This window comes from Cupressus sempervirens, chromosome 3, assembly GCF_028749045.1.
Source record: "Cupressus sempervirens isolate cs-2001-9-10 chromosome 3, ASM2874904v1, whole genome shotgun sequence".
NCBI lineage: Eukaryota > Viridiplantae > Streptophyta > Pinopsida > Cupressales > Cupressaceae > Cupressus > Cupressus sempervirens.
The window spans coordinates 118,770,427-118,790,971 of record NC_143120.1 but is presented as its reverse complement, the minus strand read 5'-3'; the positions used below and the strand labels follow the sequence as shown (position 1 = coordinate 118,790,971).

General features: G+C 35.4%; 1 protein-coding gene and 1 long non-coding RNA gene across 2 annotated transcripts in view; one reads left to right on the top strand and one right to left on the bottom strand.

The window, feature by feature from the left end:
- Positions 1 to 1,635: 1,635 nt before the first annotated feature.
- LOC149565059 (cytochrome P450 734A1-like) overlaps positions 1,636 to 20,545 on the bottom strand; it is a 43,843-nt gene continuing 24,933 nt past the window's right edge. Inside the window, exons 4-5 of the mRNA XM_089818613.1 lie at positions 2,455 to 2,845; positions 1,636 to 2,233 (exon numbers count right to left, since the gene is read on the bottom strand). Coding sequence (XP_089674739.1) covers positions 1,808 to 2,233; positions 2,455 to 2,845 — 817 coding nt within the window. The 3' untranslated portion in view covers positions 1,636 to 1,807. The remainder of the gene's footprint in view (positions 2,234 to 2,454; positions 2,846 to 20,545) is intronic.
- Positions 2,108 to 20,545, top strand: part of LOC149565060 (uncharacterized) — a 41,813-nt gene continuing 23,375 nt past the window's right edge. The window contains exon 1 of the long non-coding RNA XR_016361994.1: positions 2,108 to 2,241. This is a non-coding gene — a long non-coding RNA (uncharacterized LOC149565060). The remainder of the gene's footprint in view (positions 2,242 to 20,545) is intronic.

Here is a 20,545-nt window from a genome sequence, read left to right as displayed (position 1 = left end):
CGTGAGCTAGAAAGTAGTAGCAATGATTATTTTAAGATGGGAAGACCACGACTAGGTTAGTAATTCGATCCACGTCTTTTATAAGATTCTTAACAATTTTAATCACTTGGATCTCTTACAGATTCTTAACTCTTTGTAAAGAATGAGGTGGAATGTATCTTAAATGTTTAGTTTGCCAAGAAACTCCCACTGTAATTTGTCATTAGAAGACTAATTTAGTTTGTCCTTTTGGTTGGTACATATTGATTTGTTTGTCTTAAGAATTAGCTGAAGATGATTTTTTTCAAATTAGAGTATATGTTAAGTTGTTTTTAATATCCTTTATAATAAGGTAGTAGCCATGAAACTTATTTCTGAATAGTAAAAGGATGATTAAAAGTACTAAGATTAATCTTTTGAATGGAATAAAACTAAAATTCATCAACTCTGTTTAGAGAGTTTGGCCTAATATTAATCGGTAATAATTCATTTCTAAAAGCATAATTAGAATAAACATAGAATTATCAAAATTATTGGTTTATGAGGATTAAGAAATATGTATCAATTGTCTCTCAATAGGAATTTCAATATGAATATATCTACTTCACATCTTTGATTCAGGAAAATAGATAGAAAAATCATATAAAATGATAGGTATTTCGCCATCCTCTTCCACATGTTTAATCTTGATCCAAAATTTGAGGATTATTTTTTATCTTATTTGATCCTAACTAGACTAATGTGTGCCTTAAGTGTGTTTCAGAATAATAGTTCTATAATTAAAAATGGAATCCAATTCAAGGATTGCGACATGAACCAAACTATTTGTATCATGATTCTACTCAAGATTAAAAGATCAAATGTATTACATATATTTCAGATTTCAATTATGTCGTAACATTCAAAACTGGGGTATACCCCTTTAAATATGTAATTATATAGGACTAAGCTCCTGGGCAAGACTTGAGGTTTTCTTCTCCGTTCTTTCCTACCAGTGCTTGTTCGAATGGAGCTACTTCATTGTTAAATTTCGTATTATTAATACACACACACACACACACACACACACACACACACATATATAAGGCCTTGGCCGTTTATCGATAAAAAATTTAAAAAATTTAAAATTAAAATCTAGAATTGTAAAGCAAAAAAGTAAAAGCCTATAACACAATATAAATTCACACATTCATATAATTTGTATTATATATAAAAGTTATAAATAAATTCTAATTAGGAAAAACAAATATATAATTGAATGCAATAGTACATTAATAATTAAATATTATCCATCATAATCCATCTAAAAACTTTTATTCTTTATTTAAATATAATTTTATGACCTAATTTTATTTAAATATAATTTTATGACCTAATTGTTTTCTAGATTGCTTTCTAAAAATTATTTAAAAATTCTAATTTAAAACTTAAACTTTACTATAAATTGAACATCTATATATTTCTAAGTGAAGTTGATTGCTCTCTCTTCTAATTTATAAACAATTTAAAAAATCCTAGTTAAAAACTAAAACTTTTAAAATGTTTCAGTTGTAGTATTTTTGGCTGATTTGCCTCAGCTCCATAAATTAATTTTGCTTTTGTCAATAAATAAAATCTAATTTAAAACTTGAAGTTTGATAAAAATTGAGTATGGTGAAAGTTGAAAACCGCCAAATGACAAGGCCTCTGGGTGATGATCGATTTATTGAAATCTAACGATGGGAAAAAAAAAACTGTATCGCGCTTTGTAATAAACAGATCTGTTTACTGACTACATTTTGATAGCACAAGATCAAAATGTCAAATTTCGGGACATCATTTTTTGAACTTAGATCATGTGGAAATTGATCTGAGCTCCAAATTGTGGATTGAGTGTGGCGGAATGTACTGGTGCGTGGATGTAATTAGGTGAAATCACGAAGGAAAACCGTTGCAGAATCATGGTCAGTACCACTTTGGCCTCCAATAGGGCAAAATTTTGCCCGATGCAAATCTTGGGGCCTACGGAAAATGGTATGAATGCATTCGGGTGTTTGGCAGCTTTTGAAATTCCTTCTCTAAACCGCTCTGGATTGAATTCGTTCACGTTGTCTCCCCAAAAAGCTGGGTCGTGGTGCATTGCAAGGATTGGAATATGAAATTCAGTACCTGCAGGAATTGAGAATCTGCCAAGCTTTATCGGCTTATCCGTTTGTCGGAGCAGAGCTAGTACAGGTGGATAAAGTCTCAAGGATTCATTGAAAATCATTCCCATCTGCATCAGTAAGTGTACACCATATATTAATCAAAGCTCGTCTTAATAGATTTGAGGAACAGAACAAATTTCTGGGAAACACAAACTAACTGCTAATCCTTGTATGCTTTATCTCCCAGCATTTCAAATGGTCTAAACAGAATATTATGGAAACCTAACATGTCATAGACCAGCAAGGAAAGAAATGAAATCTGGGGAGGGTTTATGCTATTTATTCTTACAATCTTTAGGCTATTCACGTTCTCTGCATTTGGAAAATCCTTTTTTCCACACATTGCTAAGACCTCCTCACGGGCTAGTTCTTGCCAGTCCTGATGCATTCCCAACAAGATCATGGTCCATGTCAAGAGGATTGTTGTAGTTATGTGTCCCGCTGTATAGAAAGTTCTTAATTCAGAAATAATTTCATCTGTTGTCATGCGAATGTTATTCTGCGCTTCTCCTCCTTCCAGCTTGTTGGTATTCATCATCAGTCCAAGTAAATCAGTACCGTAGTCCGCTGACTTTCCAGTGAGAACAGTACTCTCCCTGCTTTCAATCACCTGCCTTGCACATTTTGTGATCTCTTTTGTCAACCACCATTCTTGCATGTTCTTTTTAGTAGGAAGAGACCTGTTATGAATAAATTATTCCTAGAATATGTCAGTCCTCACTGAATTTGTAGAGAAGAGTTAAAACTAGACAAATATTTAATTAGTTAAACACGTCAGCAGTTATACACCTTTTTCTACGGTTAATCTAGGAATCTCTCTACACTGCTTACATCTTTACAGCATTATAAGTGGGGATTAGAAAGGAAAAAGGATTGGGGAAGAGTTTGCAGAAATTGGAATAATTGTACTTGAATAATTCCCTATGCTACACCAACTATTTTATTTAGGGAGAAGGATGGATCCTATTTCACGTGTTTTGACTACAGAATGGTAAATCAGATCACCATCAAGAACAAGTTTATGAATTGGATGCAACCTGTTGGTTCTAGTTTTATATGAATTTCTATTAAGCACCAATATTAACCATTTTTATAATTAGAAATACCACGAATAGATAAGAACATAAATAAAAGGTTAGAATTTCTGGATATAATGTTTGGACTTCTTTATAAAAATGGGTTGAATAGAATAAGGTTTCTGGTTAGCTTTTGGGAGAACAATGTACTTTTGTGCAGCCTGCTTCCTAGAAAAAATCGAAGTAGTAGTTGTATGAGAATAAACAGTAAGCATACACGGGTCAAGGCAGCAGTTTGTGTTACATGACATTCAAAAAGTTCTGAGGCAAAGGAGTTGAGCCATTAATGAGAATCATGAGAATAGTCTAATTTTCATTTATACGTTTGTGTGTAAAGGGCATAATTATATCTCTACTATCCTTGAATTATCATATCAATCTCCAATAAAGTTCATTGTTGAACTGAATTTCGCATTAGAAAAATAAGGTTTCTATTTTGAAAGTCATTTTAATGATTTAAGTTGGTAATTAGTTGGGAGTTAGGTTGCTGCAGAATGGTTTGGAAAGTTACACCCGAATGCAATGCTTATATAAGCATTTACACTATTAGTTGTTTCCCATAAATGAGGCAGTTACGGGCTATTTGTAACAGCATATTCCTTTGTATCTGAAATCTTTGAAAAACAATATTCGTATATCAAGTAGGTGTGCCTTGAGTCTTGACTAATATTGACCACTATGTTATTGGATTAACTCAGTGGACAACGTTCTCAGTGATGAAACATACATGCGTTATAAGGAAAAACATTTATAAGAAAAAATTGTAGAATTGTAATTAACTGAACGGTAAATGAAGGGAGAGAAGAATATTGGTACAATCTAAGGAAAACCCATGTAATAGCTATGCTTTATTGGCTGCAAATGTGAACTTTGCTTTAAAAAAATGACAATTAGATCCATACTAGACAATGGTGATTGTCTTAATGGATCCATACTTATTTTTTATGTCTTTCTTTCAGTAGCAGTATTTGTGCTAACATGAATAATGATACAAATATGAATCCATTGGTTGGTTTTCTCAAAGAGGCATCTTGTAGCGTGAGATATGAGGCGCATTAAACAGTTAGATGTATACAGCATTGCCAATGAACTTCTACAGGCAATTTGTAGTTGGCCATGATAATTAATGTTTATCAATCTCTATCTCCTAATAAATGTTTTGATTGTACATGAAATGGTACTCATGAAGACATGTGCGATATTTGTGACATGTGTTATAGAACACTTTAGTTTCTAAAAAGTAAAAGCACATTACAATAGTTTTTGATTAGGTAAGAAGAGTTTTGGAAGGGCCTAGAACCTTGTACTTAGAGGAGGATACAACCTTAATTGCAACAAGACAACAAAGAACAAACAAAAGTAACTAGAATGAGACAACAAACGACCAAACTGTACAAAATCTTACGAAGACCCATCCAAGGTCATGGTAATTTGAAGAAATGTTCCAAAGATTTCTGGTTAACCTGAGTACCAAGACCCTTCTCCCCCAAAATCATTTACTTGACATAAAGAGAATCCTTAGAAACATCAGTGGATCCCTCATGCAACATTGCAGCTTTAGGAAAGGTAAAATTATTAATAGGAGATTTCCCCCTATTATCCACCATTTTTTCCTTCACCCTAGAAGAAGACTGCTTAATTATAGAAGGCATTTGTTCCTTTCTCCTCTCGACAAAATGACATTCCTTTTTCAAAAACAAGTAGTAGTTTTATGATCCATTTCACCACAAGAATTGCAAATAATAGGAGATCTTTCAAATTCAATTTGTAGCACCCAACTACCATATACGGAAGATAAGTTAATTTGAGTGGGAAGCACCTTGTTCTTCTCTACTAACACACAAAATCTAGCAAATAACTAATGCTTCATGAATTTGGAGTGTCAGAAGCACAAAATTGCCCAAAAAAATTGGCAATGATCATGAATTTGTTTACATTCCAAAAGTCCAATGACGACCTTGACAAGTCAACGGAAACAGGAAACTTTATTAAAGTTATATTGTTATATTTAAAGGTCATTTAACCATTTAGAGAACATTAGTTAGTTTTAGTAACTTTCTTTATTTGTTTCAGTTCATGATTGTTTCTGTTTTAGATACATCATTTTGTAATCTTGTTATATGGAGTCTTCCTCTCCTTAGTTTATTCATTCGATTACCATTTCATTGTGTTAGAGCTGAGTTTTACTTTTAAAAAAAAGAATTTTAATAAAATTCATGCTTATAATATTTGTTTAAAAAATGAACATTGTGGATTGTTTTGCTGTACAAGTCTAAGGATTTTTTTAAGTACTTTATGTGGTTTTTTATCAGTAAAATATGTATTTTTATTGTAAAGAAAACTGCCACCTCTGCCCGTTTTTGTAGAATGGTGATGTTTAGTGGAGGAGCCATATAATTATGGAAATGGCCTGGTCTATGTTGGAGTATAGAAATGTTCTCAAGAAGTTTTTTACTTAGTAAATGTATACTGCAGTGTACTTTTAAACTGGTCTCCTACATGAGCTATCATGAAGAAGCCTCTAGAGGAAGCATGTTCTGGGAGCAAACCAAAAATCAACCACCTAAAAGTTTTTGGTTCGACATAATATGCTTGGACTCCAGATGAAAAGAAGACCAAACTAGATTCCAGAAGCTAGAAGTTGATGTTATAGGATACAATGACAATCATAAAGTCTATCAGCTGATTTAAGTGGGCACTGATTGTCTCACATTCAGTTAAGATGTATTTGATGAAGAAGGAGGGCAATTTTAGCTCTCGTCTCTCACATGAGTCTTGAAGATCAAGCCTTTGTAGGCTAAGGATTCGGGTGTTAGGTTTCCATTAGCTCCATCTAAAGGGAGGGACTCTGACGATTCCAAGCTTGTGGAATCTCCTAGGCACAATCTTAGACCACTAGACCTCCATTAGGACAATTTCGATCAACATCTAGATGATTTCATAAGGGCAGCCCAATTCATGATGATCATCTTGATTAGGAAGAAGATGCTTGTACTTTTCAGTCTAAGTGGTGGGTAAAGCTCACTGGTGATGTTTGGGATAATGAGCTTGTTGAGGGAAGATCTTCTACAGGCAAGAGCAAGAAGGGTACTGTTAATTTTCTCTTATGGCTAACATTCAGAATGTTTATGAGCATCAGGATTATTTATAGGCACAAGGTAAACTTGAATGAGAGAAGGCTATAATTAGAGTCTTTTGAGGAGCAACACTTGGGTTCTATCAGATCTTCCTCCAAGGAAGAAATCTATTGGTTGCAAATGGATCTACGAAGTGAAATACAAAGTTGACAGAACTCATGATAACACAAAGCTCAGTTGGTGGCTAAGGGATTCTTGCAGAGAGAAGGCATTAACTATGAGACCTTTGCTCTTACAACAAAGATGAGCACCATCCGACTATTTCTAGCCATTGCGTCTCAATTCAGCCGGAAATTTCATCAAATGGACATAAAAGTGCCTTTCTCAGTGTTCATATTACACATGACACAGTCCCAAGGTTTCATGGTTGCAGCAAAAAAGCACTAGGAATGCAGATTGGTGAAGGCTCTTTATGACATAAATTAGGTCCCCAAAGTGTGGTACATCAAGATTGACATATAATTGGATGCATAGGGTTTTCAGAGAAGCCTTTTAAATCCCAACTTGTATGTCAAGAGCACTGGTAGTGATATCGTTTTTCTTGTCATCTATGTGGATGATATCATTATTACTGGTAATGGAGCACATTTGCTTGAGCAGATCAAGCTGTCAAACTGAATTTGTGTCAAGCATTTGATATGACAGATTTGGTTCTTCTGCATTATTGTCTCTGTGTAGAGGTTTGGTAGATAGGTTGTAGTCTTTCATCTCTTATTTGAAGTATGGCAGGAAGAATAGTAGTGTTCATGTGAGTTTCATGACCACCCCAACATGCAGAATAAAATACTAAGTATTCTATCCTCTTTTGAACAAGGAAACCCCATATGCTAAACAATATGCTGATTGTGTGGTTAAATAAGGCAACCCCAAGATTTACCCTGCAAACTAGTGACTTTGTGTTGTATATAACTCAGTGAATGTGATGTGATATGCTGGTAACCACAAAGGAACTTATGCTGTTCATTCATGGACATCGACTTTCCAATGCAAGAGACTGTTGATAATATGGTGAAACTAAACCTATCCTTGCTTTGCCAACTTAAGCAACTGCGCAAGAGAAGGTGCAATCTTCCAAGGGTGCATGGATGATATTCAGATTGCAAGCATTCACTCAAATACCAAATCTTGGTGCAAACCAAATGAACATTCCCAATTGAATTTAAGTGCTTTGCAATGAGTTCAGCCTAACCTTGCATTGTTACATGCAATCAACAAATTCGTGGTTGAATCAACTTAGATTCCTAAACCCAATCCTTTCTGCACTTTGTTTTGTTAGATATAGTTGAAGAGCTCACACTGCCACATCATCCGCATTAGGAAGTTGATATCCATGAACTTGTTGATTGCCACCTCATGGTATAAGACTAGGGAATCCCATGGGCCAAAAGAGTATAAAGGGTGCTACCCTTCGTAAATTCTCCTTACTCTTTATGATGGCAAGTGAATGCATTAGGAATATTCTAGAATGGGAAGTTAGATAGAAGTGGGAAGATTGAGGGGAATGGTTATAGGACACCTCACTAGGTACTCCACCTCATATAGATGGCTTGGTCAACATGAGGCCAAGATGGATTGTATATCCGCTCTTGGGCCTTGGGTAGAAGTTATCTACGGCGCTCTATCAAGTTACCCTATCTTTTATGGTTGAACTTAAATTAAATTAATTTTTGCAATCTTGTAATTAGATCTATTTCTAAGACATGCTTATTTCCTATAAAGAGATCTATTTTATGAATTGTGAATATAAATGTTTCATAACTTCTTTAAAGTAAAAGGTATTTCTAACCCTACTTTATTTCAATTAAAATTTGTGACCTTCGGCAAAATTTGGGTATTTATAATTTGGGGACATTACAAGTGGTATTAGAGAATGTTCCCACTAGCCTAAGGGAAGAAGACTAGAAGGTTGGTATTTGGGCATACTCCATAAGAAGATTTAACATTATTTTGTTGAGTGCTGCTACTTGATTTTGGTTGCTGGAAGGTGTATGCCCTAGTCTTCTATTACAGGAAGTAATTGGTGAAATACTTGCTTGTTATTGACAGCGATCAATAGATCAATATATACAAATGAATAGACAATGTTTCCTTAAGTAACGTTTGTAAAGAACCTAAACACTCTATTCTAGCTATCAGTTAACTAACAACTAACTAAATATTAGAAACATTCTAATTTACAATAGATTACAAATAGATAACCATTAAATAATAATAGACAATAATAGAAACTATCAATTTTCATAATACCCTCCCTTAATGGTTAATCTATCCATGACACCAAGCTGTCCTTTGAACTTGACAAACTATTTAGGACCAAGAGTGTTACATCCCAATTTTTGACCCAGTTAAAAATGTTCTATAGCCATTGAGGTTTCACGTGAAGTCAGTTGACAATTAAAATTTGTTATAATCATGTGAAATGGTAAGATAGTTAATCGTTATAATTTCATATGAAGATGAAATACTAGTTAACCATTATGATGATATTTTAACGCTATTTTGGGAAGTTGGTTATTTATCGTGAATTCATGGGAATTGAAAAGGCGGTTAGCCGTTATGATTGTTTACGATTAATAACTTGTTATGATAACATGATTTAATTGTAGAGAATTTCCTTGTAGGGAACACATCAAAGGGGTAGAAGCATTGTTAGAAAAGAATTGGGCACAAGGGCACCACCAATACTACGCAAATAGGTATGAATATTGAATCACCATGGCTAAGGGTAAACGACTAGGCAAGTAAGAGTGTACATTGGACAATACAATGAGCTATTTGGACAACATATAAAACATTCATATATTTAAATATAATCAAAATTTGTACCTTTGTTGATCCATGTTGGCATCCTCATCATTTGCATTATACGTATATATATGCACATATGTATAAAGGTATGATGCCACCATGATATTAAAACATCCAAGCTCGTCTCTATTAATATACATATAAATATATACATGCATATATCTACATCAGGAGGATATGGAGTTAAAATAAATTCTCCGAATTATGCACGTATATAGATGAGCATATCCTAATAGGTATGACCTTGGATATAATAATAGTATGATGACATCATTTTTAAAAATTATCTATATATATATATATATAAACTATACAATTCTTTTTTTAAGGAACCCTTCGATTTTGCTTTTAATTTACAAGTCTCTATGAGAGACGACGAGTATAGTTGGCACTATTCTTTTTCTTATTTTGAATTGGTGAACCAAGAAGTCGATGATCTTGTTTTTAACTGCCATCTTGAGCCGTGGCTTCAGTTTAAGCTTTCTCTCTTGCCTAGACATATATTCAACTGCATTCTACTTCTTTTCAGCTTTATCTTCCATAGGACTCCCTCTTTCTTTTCGTGTTTATTCTTTTCATCGGCTCCTAATATTAGATGTGAAACTAAGCTTTGTTAAAACGGGAACTTTGTATTAGGCATCCGCCTTGGATGTTCAGAATCATTGAGAGCCGGCCAATCGGGACTACCCGAATTCATACCATCATTGATCAGGTTACATAGATACCTCCATTTCTTATTTGATATATATATATGTATGTATGTATGTATGTATGTATATATATCCGAAAACTCAATGCAAGTTTGGTTTAAGTATGCCAATGTTATTCCTCAAGGTATGCCTATGATACAAAAAGATGAATAATGTTTAGTTCAGTATGACCAAGCTTTATCACTTATATTGAATTGTTCAAATCAGACATAGATCGGATATGCAATGTGTGTATTCTTATTTTTGATTAGCTTGTCCTTTATTTCTGATAATACAAACCTCTGATTTTACAAGAGAGAGGTCTTTGAGTCACAAAGATGACTTAATGCTAGAAATAGTTTATCATCTTTGCATCAGCTGAGTGTCAGCAATGAATTGTTAATGGAAGGATTTCATTAATGATCAAATACCAATGACTCATCTTGGTTGGATGACCAATGAAAAAGAGTTAAGAGATAAAAGGAATTCCTGCAAAAACAAGGAACATAAATTAGAATTATCATGAAAACTTATTTACTTAAACTTAAAGAACTTTCTAGTAAGCTCATGTTTGTCCAATTCATATACCTTGTTGTCAAGTCGAGTGGTGGAATTAAGTACTAGGATGCTCAGTGGTTGGACAAGGTGTTCCATGTCTATTCGGGGTAGGGAGGGACTTTCTTGAATGAGATTACGTGGGGATATTTTAAGGGTCTGCGGTTGGGAGGTTAAGCCCCTGACAATGTTTCCCTTCTCAACAAGATGTCAGGACATGCACTAGACATAGATAAGTTATGCATTCAAACATTTGTTGGTAACAGGTATTTTATTTTTATGATGTCTGTTCAAGTAGAAGATATGATGGATTGATTTATATCATTGATTAAGTTATTTCCTTTAATGAAAGTAACTTTTCTCGTCAATGTAATTGGTAACCAGTTAGAGCGGTTGATCTTCCCGCTAAACATGGAATATATCTATATGCAAGAGATAGGTTTATCTGATGGATTGTTATTTCAGTCTTTCATTTATATGAATAATGAATATGATCATATCTTCTAACCGTATGTTATTGCCATAGTTAGCAATAGGAAGAAAATGAATGATACAGTGGTATCTGATGCCCTAAATGATACATTGGTATCTGATGCCCTAAATGGTACAATGGTATTTGATGCCCTAGATGGTACAGTGGTATTTGATAGTATTTGTCATTATGATATAGTAGTATAACTATTTGTTCCTAAAGCGATATTTATGGACTAACCTGGTTTTTGTAGAAGCATCCCTAGGCAATTTCAGTTTTGAATTCTACAGTACATAGATATTAAATTCCTTGTTAAATTCATTGATGGTGTCTTCAATTGTTACTTATGAAATTTCTGTTTAACTGATTGTAACCATTAATCTCATTCACATGAACGCATTTGTTATAACTATCTTCCTATGAATATGAAGTATTAACTATATTTCCTTAATATGATATGATGTCAGTTAAGACCCAGGAAAAGTGGTTGCTACAAAGAAGCTTGGTGAGAATGTGTGCAGTCTAATCCGCTGTAGGAACATACTGCAAGTCTATTGTCCTGTATTCAACAAGCTGTCGTATGTATTGACAACATCCATAGGCTTGGTTCGTTCATGGAAGAACGAATTTCGTGCTAATTTGATAATGCCTCCGTTATCAACAAACAAGTAGTCGGTCCTGCTGGTGACATCCCCAAGCATCTGACAAAGCCAAATAGCTTCACAACCTGCCTTAACCATCCCTCTGTATTCAACCTCCATGGAGGAGAGAGAAACTGCTTGTTGCTTCTTACTGGTCCATGTGACGACATCGGATATCAAATTGAACACATATTCAGAAGTTGACTTTTTATGGTCAACAACATTTGCCCAATCTGAATCTGTGAACCCATTGAGTCTAGAATTAGAATCCCGAGAGTAAAGAAGTCCATAATCTATAGTGCCCTTCACATAATGAAGCACACACTTGGTTGCCATCCAATAATCAACTTTAGGAGCTATCATAAAACATGAGATGTTGCTGATTGCGAAGCTAATATTAGGTCTAGTAACAGAGAGGTAGATGAGGCTGCCTACTAGTTGCTTGTATGTAGTATCATCAACTGGAGGAGACCCAGACTTGGTTGATAACTTCAGAGCTTTCTCCATGGGTGTGGATGCAGGCTTGCAATCTCGCATACACAATTTGTCTAATAGAGCCTAAACATATTTAGATTGATAAATGAATATACCAGAAGATTGTTGCCAAACCTCAACACCTAGGCAATAATGCACGAGCCCGAGATCAATCATATCAAAAGATTGACATAAACTTTGTTTGATTTCTTGAATCAAAGATGTCGACCTCCTAGTGATGATCAAATCATCCACATAAATGATCAGAAGGATGATATCACAGTCAATAGTTTTGATGTACAAATTTGAGTCCGAAAAACTCCTCTGGAAGCCTTGATCATTGAGGTACTTATCAATTTTCATGTATCTCTAATGTTCCCATTATAAAATAAATTATGTATCAAATTATTGTTAATGGGCCGATTGATTCAATATATTTCGGACCCATTTTTATTTTTGTTTCCGTAGTTTGTGTTGCCATCGGCTATCTTTGTACACCCTCGGGAAGTTTTCCGACGGGTATTTAAGCATGACTTGTAGGTAGTCTTTAGGTAGCAATTTATTTAGATTATTTCTTTGTACTATGAATTCCAGTTCGGATTCTTTGTAATTCGCCATTTTGGAAGTGAAAGATCTTCCTTATTTGGCTCGTGCGGTTTTGGTGGGATTCATCCCTCACACTAGCCCATCTTTGTACTGCTTGGCTCAGATTTGGCAAATCGGAGCGTTATTTGGATTATTTCTTTGTACTGCGAATTTTAGTTGGGATTCTCTGTAATTCGCCATTTCGAAAGTGAAAGATCTTCCCTATTTGGCTCGTGCGGTTTCGGTGGGATTCATCCCTCACCCTATTCTATCTTTTTACTGCTTGGCGCGGATCTGGCAAATCGGAGCGTTATTTGTATATGGAAATACTATCTGGTAACAAGTGTGTATCTTTTATACTTTGGCTTTTTCAAACTATTCGTGTTTAATATATGTTATCCTACATTATGAGTGGCATCGTTAAATCCCTTGCATCACCCCTACTTACGTATACCCTCTTGTACCATCGTATGGGCACATTGGCCTCCAATCATCACTGTATGGTTTACATTGAATACTATACGGCTTCATATACCTCTGTACGACCAACTCCCATGTTTGCTCCCACACCGTACGACCATTCCCCCTGCCTTCATCATACGGTCTTGATACCATACAGCCATTGCACCTTCCACTTCCCTCCACCGTATTGTCTCAGCCCTGTCACCGTACACCCTCACCTCCGTATGACCACTACAAAGACACCGTACGACCAACCCATTGACACTGTACGACCCATCTGCATCAATATTCTTGTTGCCTACAGACATCCTAGTTGTCATACTTGATCTGTACCACACCCTCCCATTGAAAATTAGTGAGGTCTTGTCTTCGACCGCAACAAAACATTATAGTATCATGCCCTAAGGCCCTGCTTAAGACCATAGAGAGCTGTCACTAACCTGAGAACTTGATGTTCTTTACCAGCAACCTTAAAACCAAGAGGCTACATCATGTAGATCTCTTCTTGTAGGTTACCAATGAGGAAAACACTCTTGATGTCCATTTGATGGACCTTCCAACCAAACTGAGCTGCCATGGCTAGGATTAATCTAACAATGCTCATTTTTTCTGTAGGGGCAAAGTTCTCCTCATAATTAATGCCCTGACGCTGAGAAAATCCCTTCGCAACTAAATGTGCTTTGCACTTATCCAAAGTACCATCAGACTTGTATTTTATTTTGTAAACTCATTTGTAGCCAATGGTTTTCTTTCCCGGTGGAAGATTAGAAAGGATCCAGGTGAGATTATTCAATAGACTTTGATATTTTGATTCCATGGCCTTTTCCCACTTTGGAATTCCTTTAGTCTCAGAGTATGTCGAAGGCTCAAACGCACAGTGAATGGTGGCCATAAGAGCAAAATTAATTGACTTTGTAGGTTTACTCTTTTTTCAAGCAGTTCTCCCTTCGATGAGCTTATTGTCTCGAAGATTAGCAAGTATCTTACCCACCACTTAGGCCAGAGAGGAGAAGAACCAACATCAGCATTAGGAGATGTCCTATGATCAGGTTCCTCATTAGAAGAACCTGGATTAAACTTAGGTGAAGCATTTACACATCTAGGTAATCTTGCAAGAGAAGTCGGAGGTGTCTATACAAGAATCACTGGTAGAACTAGAGCTACAAGAGCCCTCCCATCAGGTGGACCTAACGGAAGCCGTACTCCCAAATCACGAGCCTTCATAGGTTGATCTATTGGACCAGGAGCATGAGAAACATGCATGAACGATCCTCACTATTCATCAAAGACTACATCATGATTGTACAGGAGATGAGATGTCTCAGCCTCGATCAAGCTGTAGGCTTTGTGAAGACTACTATATCCAACAAGCACGAGTTTTTGACTCTTGGCATCCAACGTGGTTTGTGATGCATTAGGGATCCAAACACAGGCAAGAGAGCCAAAAACCTTTAGGTGACTGATTCCGGACTTGCGACCTGACTATACCTCTTCTGGAGTCTTACGTTGGAGTGCTGTAGTGGGTGACCGGTTCAAAAGATAGATAGCAGTGTTAAATGCGTTTGCCCAAAACTTCTTTGGAACATGTTTGTGTTCGAGCATGGATCTAGCCATCTCGGTGATTGTTCTGTTCCAATGTTCAACTACACTGTTTTGTTGTCGTGTGTGGGGTGTGGTTCATTGGCACTTAATGCCATGAATATAACAAAAGCTAGAGAATTCAGTAGAATAAAATTCCCTCCTTTATCTGTCTTAAGAGCAATAATAGATTTCCTAGACTCTTTTTCAACTAGAGGTTTAAACTTTTGAAATATAGTAAACTTTTAAAAAAAATATACCCACATCTTTTTATTGAAATCATCAACAAACAACAAAAATAACTTGGACCCAAGAACAAAGGGAGGAGCCATAGGGCTGGGATATTGGCATGAATGAGCTGAAGTACCTGAGAAGTGCACCATGAATCACCAACAAGAAAAGGTGTGCAACGTTGCTTCCTAGCCTGACATGCATCACAAACTCCAAGCCGAGTTTGAATCTCTGGCAAATTGAGGACAAGTTCTTCCTGAGCAAGTTGGGAGAGATAGTGCAGATTTAAGTTCACATACCATTGATGCCAAAGTGAGTTGATAGAAGACCGTTGAACAGCCAAAGAATCACTACAATCAACAAGTTTGAAAAGACCATGATCCTCAAGGCCAACTGTAACAACAGACTGGGTATCCCTATCAGTAATGGTGCACTGATCTAAACTAAAGGTGATATCGAACCGCGGAGAGTTTCACAACATTTGAGGGATTGAGGGTAGATTGAGTTCTATCCCTAGAACATAGCACACATTGAGGAAAATGAGATTCCTCCCAACAGACTTAATATGGTTGTTGCCTTTGCCGATAACAATGTACTCTTCCCCTCCACCAAAAATAACTAAATTTGAAAATGGTTGGTAGTTAGTAAACCAATCTCTATGGTGGGTCAAATGATGAGAGGCACCTGAATCAATGTACATGCATACAACTTTACATGATCTGCAGGTCTTTTAGCCATGAGGGCATAAAAGGAAGATTTTGTCTGTTAAGTGTGTTTTGTGCTATTTGCTTTGGGTTGTGAACCGGATTGCTTAGCTTGGGCAACTAAACATTTCCAACATTCAACCTTCATATGACCATACTTGTGATAGTAGTTTCATTGAGTGTTCATTTTCTTGGAGCCTTCTAATGTTGGAGCAAAGGACTTCTGTTGAGAAGACTGTTGTGAGTAAGGCTCGCCCTTATCCTTATGAAATGAGTCAACAACAATGGCTTGCTTTGTGGAGTTGGAGCTGGAATTGCTATTGAACTATTGTTTTCACTAATCTTGCTGAAGCAAAAGTGTGCAAACATCTGTGAATTTCAGATCAACACTAGTAGAAGTGATGTTGAGAGTTTTGATAAAATACTCATAGGACTTGGGTAAACGTTTGAGGGTTATTATCACGATGTCCTCTTCCTCCAGCTTGCATCCAATGGCAAGCAATTGTTCACGAATATCCTGAATCTTATTTAGGTGTTTTCAGAGTGATTTGCGCTCATCCATGACAATAGAAAACAGAGAGTTCTTGAGAAAGAAGGCCCTGCTTTTGTATGAAGTCTCATGTAGTTTCTTGAGATGCTCCCATATCTCAACGAGTATCTTGCCAAATGGAATCTAAGGGAGTTGATTATTAGCTACTAATAATTTAAGAAGCATCACTGCCTCCCGATTATTCTGATCCCATGTATTATGATTAGTACTAGCTGTAGTTGGATGCTGTGTAACACCCAAAATAATTTGAGCAATATCCGATATTCATAGATTATTAGCATCCACTGCTTCCATGTTCCTTAATTCCAACCATTGCATTTTAAATTTCCCTCGAGCAGAATATTTGTCAGGGATGCCATGGCATGCTTTTCAATAAAAATGTGGAAATCTGTGAAGGCACGTACTTCATGGCAAAAAATTAGAAGACTCAAAAAAATGAAGAGGTACCTAGAAGAGAGTTCGAAAAGCTCGGAATGAATATGCTGCTAGATTTTGGATCCACTAGCTCAAAAATCGAGGCACCCAAAAAAACGGGCAACCTAGTTGAGCTCTCAAAAAAACCATCAAGAATCTATAATTGTTTTTTGATCTAGTACTAAAAGTGAGGGTTTTGAAAAACAGCCTGGGCTAAAAATAAATTCAAAATATGGTGGAAATTTGCAAAACAATATAGTTGCTGGGCAGGGATTTGAGATTGAGGGTTTGAGAAACCCTAGACATCACTAAATAGAGCAAAAAAGACCATGACTTGGGTTTAAATCTGTTAAAAAAGCCAGCCATGATTTTGAAAAATGGACTGTTAGATTTGCCGTAGTTAATGGAAAAAGTAGTGTCATACAGATGTGTTTTGTAGGCAAATGACCATGAAAAAAGAGCTTTGGATGCACGTGGAAACCAGATTGAGGATGTGCAACCAAAAAACACGAACTAGAAAAAAGGATGAACTTAAATCAGAGACACCTAGTCAAAAAACCTTGTTAGGGTTTCTAAAAAAACAATGCCCAGAAAAATGATGCAGACAAAAAACGTTTTTCAAAAGTCAAGGAAAAAATTTCATTTGATTTTTTTCTTCAAAAAAAACAAATTGTTGTTCAAGTATTTTGCTTTGATACCATTTTACGGGAAGTAATTGGTAAAATACTTGCTTGTTATTAACAGTGATCAATAGATCAATACGTACAAATGAATAGACGATGTTTCCTTAGAAAACAATCATGAAGAATAGAAACATTCTATTCTAGCCATCGGTTAACTAACAACTATCTAAATATTAGAAACATTCTAATATTTACAATAGATTACAAATAGATAACCATGAAATAATAATAGACAATAATAGAAACTATCTATTGTCGTAATATCTTCTGTGGTGGTTTTGGAATATTATCTCTGCTCTCTTGGTCCAAACATGGAGTTCCCTTGGTCCTTGGACATGATTTTAGGTTGGTCAAGTGTCAATGCCTTTGCAGATTATTTATATTTAGTTTGAGGTCAGAAAAGAAATTCATTTCTTGGTATTTTTTCAAAAATATAATTAAATATGATTCACAATGCAATCTGATTTGTTTTCAGAAAATTAGCTAATTCCAGTCTGCAAAGTCCTTGACTCATTGAATGCATGGCAATGAATGAATCTTGAACTTGTATTGGAACAATCTTGGCATCTCTTAAATATGCAATGTATTGGAACACAAATCTGCAATGATATTGACCAGACCTTACAAACAAACATTACAACATTTGACAAAAGGATTGCATGTTAAAGATCATAGAACTTGTGGGTATTGGATTTTTTCTTAAACAGACTAGGGGTGTGACATTAAAACTACAAGACAGTGGTGTGTTTGAAAGGATGAATAGAACAATCATGGAGTGTGCAAGAAGTATGAGATTGCATGCAAGATCGTAATTATAATTCTGCGCAGATATTGTTGTTTATTTGAGAAATAGAGGACCTTCAAGTTTCTTAAATGGTGGTTTTCTAGAGGAGGCATAGATGGTATAAACTAAAATGTATACTGTACTCATTTCTGATCACCTTTGGTTATGAAGCATTTATTCATATTGACACAAAAAATAGAACAAACCTTGAGGCAAAATCTGAGAGGTTTACTTTTTAGAAAATGTAGTCCGAAAGGTGAGAAAATCAAGTTGTTCTACTACAAGACAACAAGTACCTCAAACTCCAGCATGAAGATCTATTAGAATAATAAATATCCTGAATAATAGTCTCCTTCATTGTATTATTTATTGACTGATTTTGGTGAAGTAGGAAGTTGTCAAGAAGCAATGCAGGTGGAAACCAAAAGGAAATGAGAGCAAGAAATAAAAGAGGAGAGGGATTCTTTGATACAAAACCAGATTTGAGACTTAGTTTAAATAACTTAAGGTAAAAGAGCATTGCAAAGCAAATGGCTTTACAAGCTAAAGGAACAAAATGGAGGAAAAAAAAGATACAAGGCTAGACTTGTGGTAAAAGGTTTTGTATAGAAGAAAAGTATAGATTTTGATGACATATTTTTTCATGTTGTTAAAATGACTACAATTTGAATTGTTCTAGGTTTTGTGGCTATAAAGGACTTGCATCCTGAACATCTAGATGTAAAACCTACTTTTCACCATGGACATTTGGAGGAAGTGATTTGTATGCAACAAACACATGGATATGAGATCAAAGGTGAGGACTACTTAATGTGTAGGTTAAGGAAGAGTTTATATGGCCTGAAACATGCACCCCAACAATGGTATTTGAATTTTGATAGTTTTATAGCTGAACAAGGTTATAATAGATGTCATTTTGATTACTGTGTCTCTTTTAGGAGGTAAAATAATGGTATTTATATTAACTTGTTATTAAACATTGACGACATGTTAGTTGTCGGATCTAAATGCGATATATCAATGAGCTTAAGTGGAAATTAGCAAAGTCATTTGTTATGAAGAATTTGGGTGCAACCAAACAAATCCTTGGTATGAGAATAACGAAAATCACACATTAACATTATCTCAAAGTGAGTACATAGAAAGACGTTTAAAATAAAATAAGTATAGTACACCTTTGCCTCGCCACTTTAACTTAAATAAGGAGATGCATGCCCAAGGCACAAGAGGATATAGATTACATGTCCAAAATTCCATACTCTTTAGCAATGGGTAGGTTAATCTAGGCCATGGTAAGTACAAGGCCAAATATTGCACATGTATAAGGAGTTGAGTTGATATATGAACAACCTTGGAAAAGAGCATTGGAATGTAGTAAAGTGGATTCTCAAGTATTATAGAGGTATTATTTCTTAGGCATTGCTTTTTGGATGTTCCAACTCTATTCTATAGGAATTTGTTGATTTATATCTAGTGGGAGATATTGCTAGTGGGAGGAGCACCATAGGTATATGTTAGTGTCACTATACATGTAACAATAATTCGTTGGATTTCACGATTACAAAAGGTTGTTGCACTTTCAACAACAAAAATAGAGTATGTTGTTGCCAAAGAGGCTAGTAAGGAGATAATTTGGTCACAAAGGTTACAAAGGAATTGAGAAAGAAACAAGAACATAGGGAGTTGTATAATGATAATCAGAGTACCATCCATGTTACATTTATTAGTCTCTAAGTGGAAGATTTTTTTATGTGGTGATTGGTCATGTTGTTGGGCTTAAATTTTGTTGTCTTTGTCAGCTAGATTTTCCCCCCAATTCAATTAATAGGGGAGCGTAAGGGGACAAAGCCCATCTTGTGGCACTTTGGGGTTATCACCCTAGGAAATCCTGACAATAGAGCCTATAATTGAGGTTTGGGATTAATGATCCCAGTGGGGGCTATTGAGGATAGTGCCCTGACGGAAAAATTTCCCATTATTTAATAAAGGGGTTAACTATTATTTTAGTATGTAAACTAAACCACCAAAAACGACTCAATAAACAAATGTATGTGTAAAGTAAAAAATTATTAGATTGTAATTCGCTCTACATTGTATAGTAGAAAGAAAGTGGGCGGTTGTTTCCTCATGGATGTAGCCCACATTGTTTGAACCATGTTAAATTTGTTTGTTATTGTGAATTGTTATATTTTGCCTTTTTTAATTTGCATTTTAAACAATAATGCTTATTGCTTTGGCCTGTCTTAACTCTGATACTTGTTTTCTCTATGTTTCATGTCTAAGTGATGGAGGAATCTTGTGTTCCTATGGTAGTTTTATGTCATTGTACTGTGGATATCTACTTCCAAAATATTTTCTCCTTTTTAATGATATTATGAAGGTTGTGGAGAACTTCCTTCTCTTTTAGGGATAGATCTTCTAGAGATCTATTAACACAATTTCTTTTTGAAGTTATGGCAACTTACATTAGGTAGCTTTCTGTCGCTCAAATATGTTACCAAAGCAATGCCAATTCTAGTGTTTTGTTTTCGTCTTAC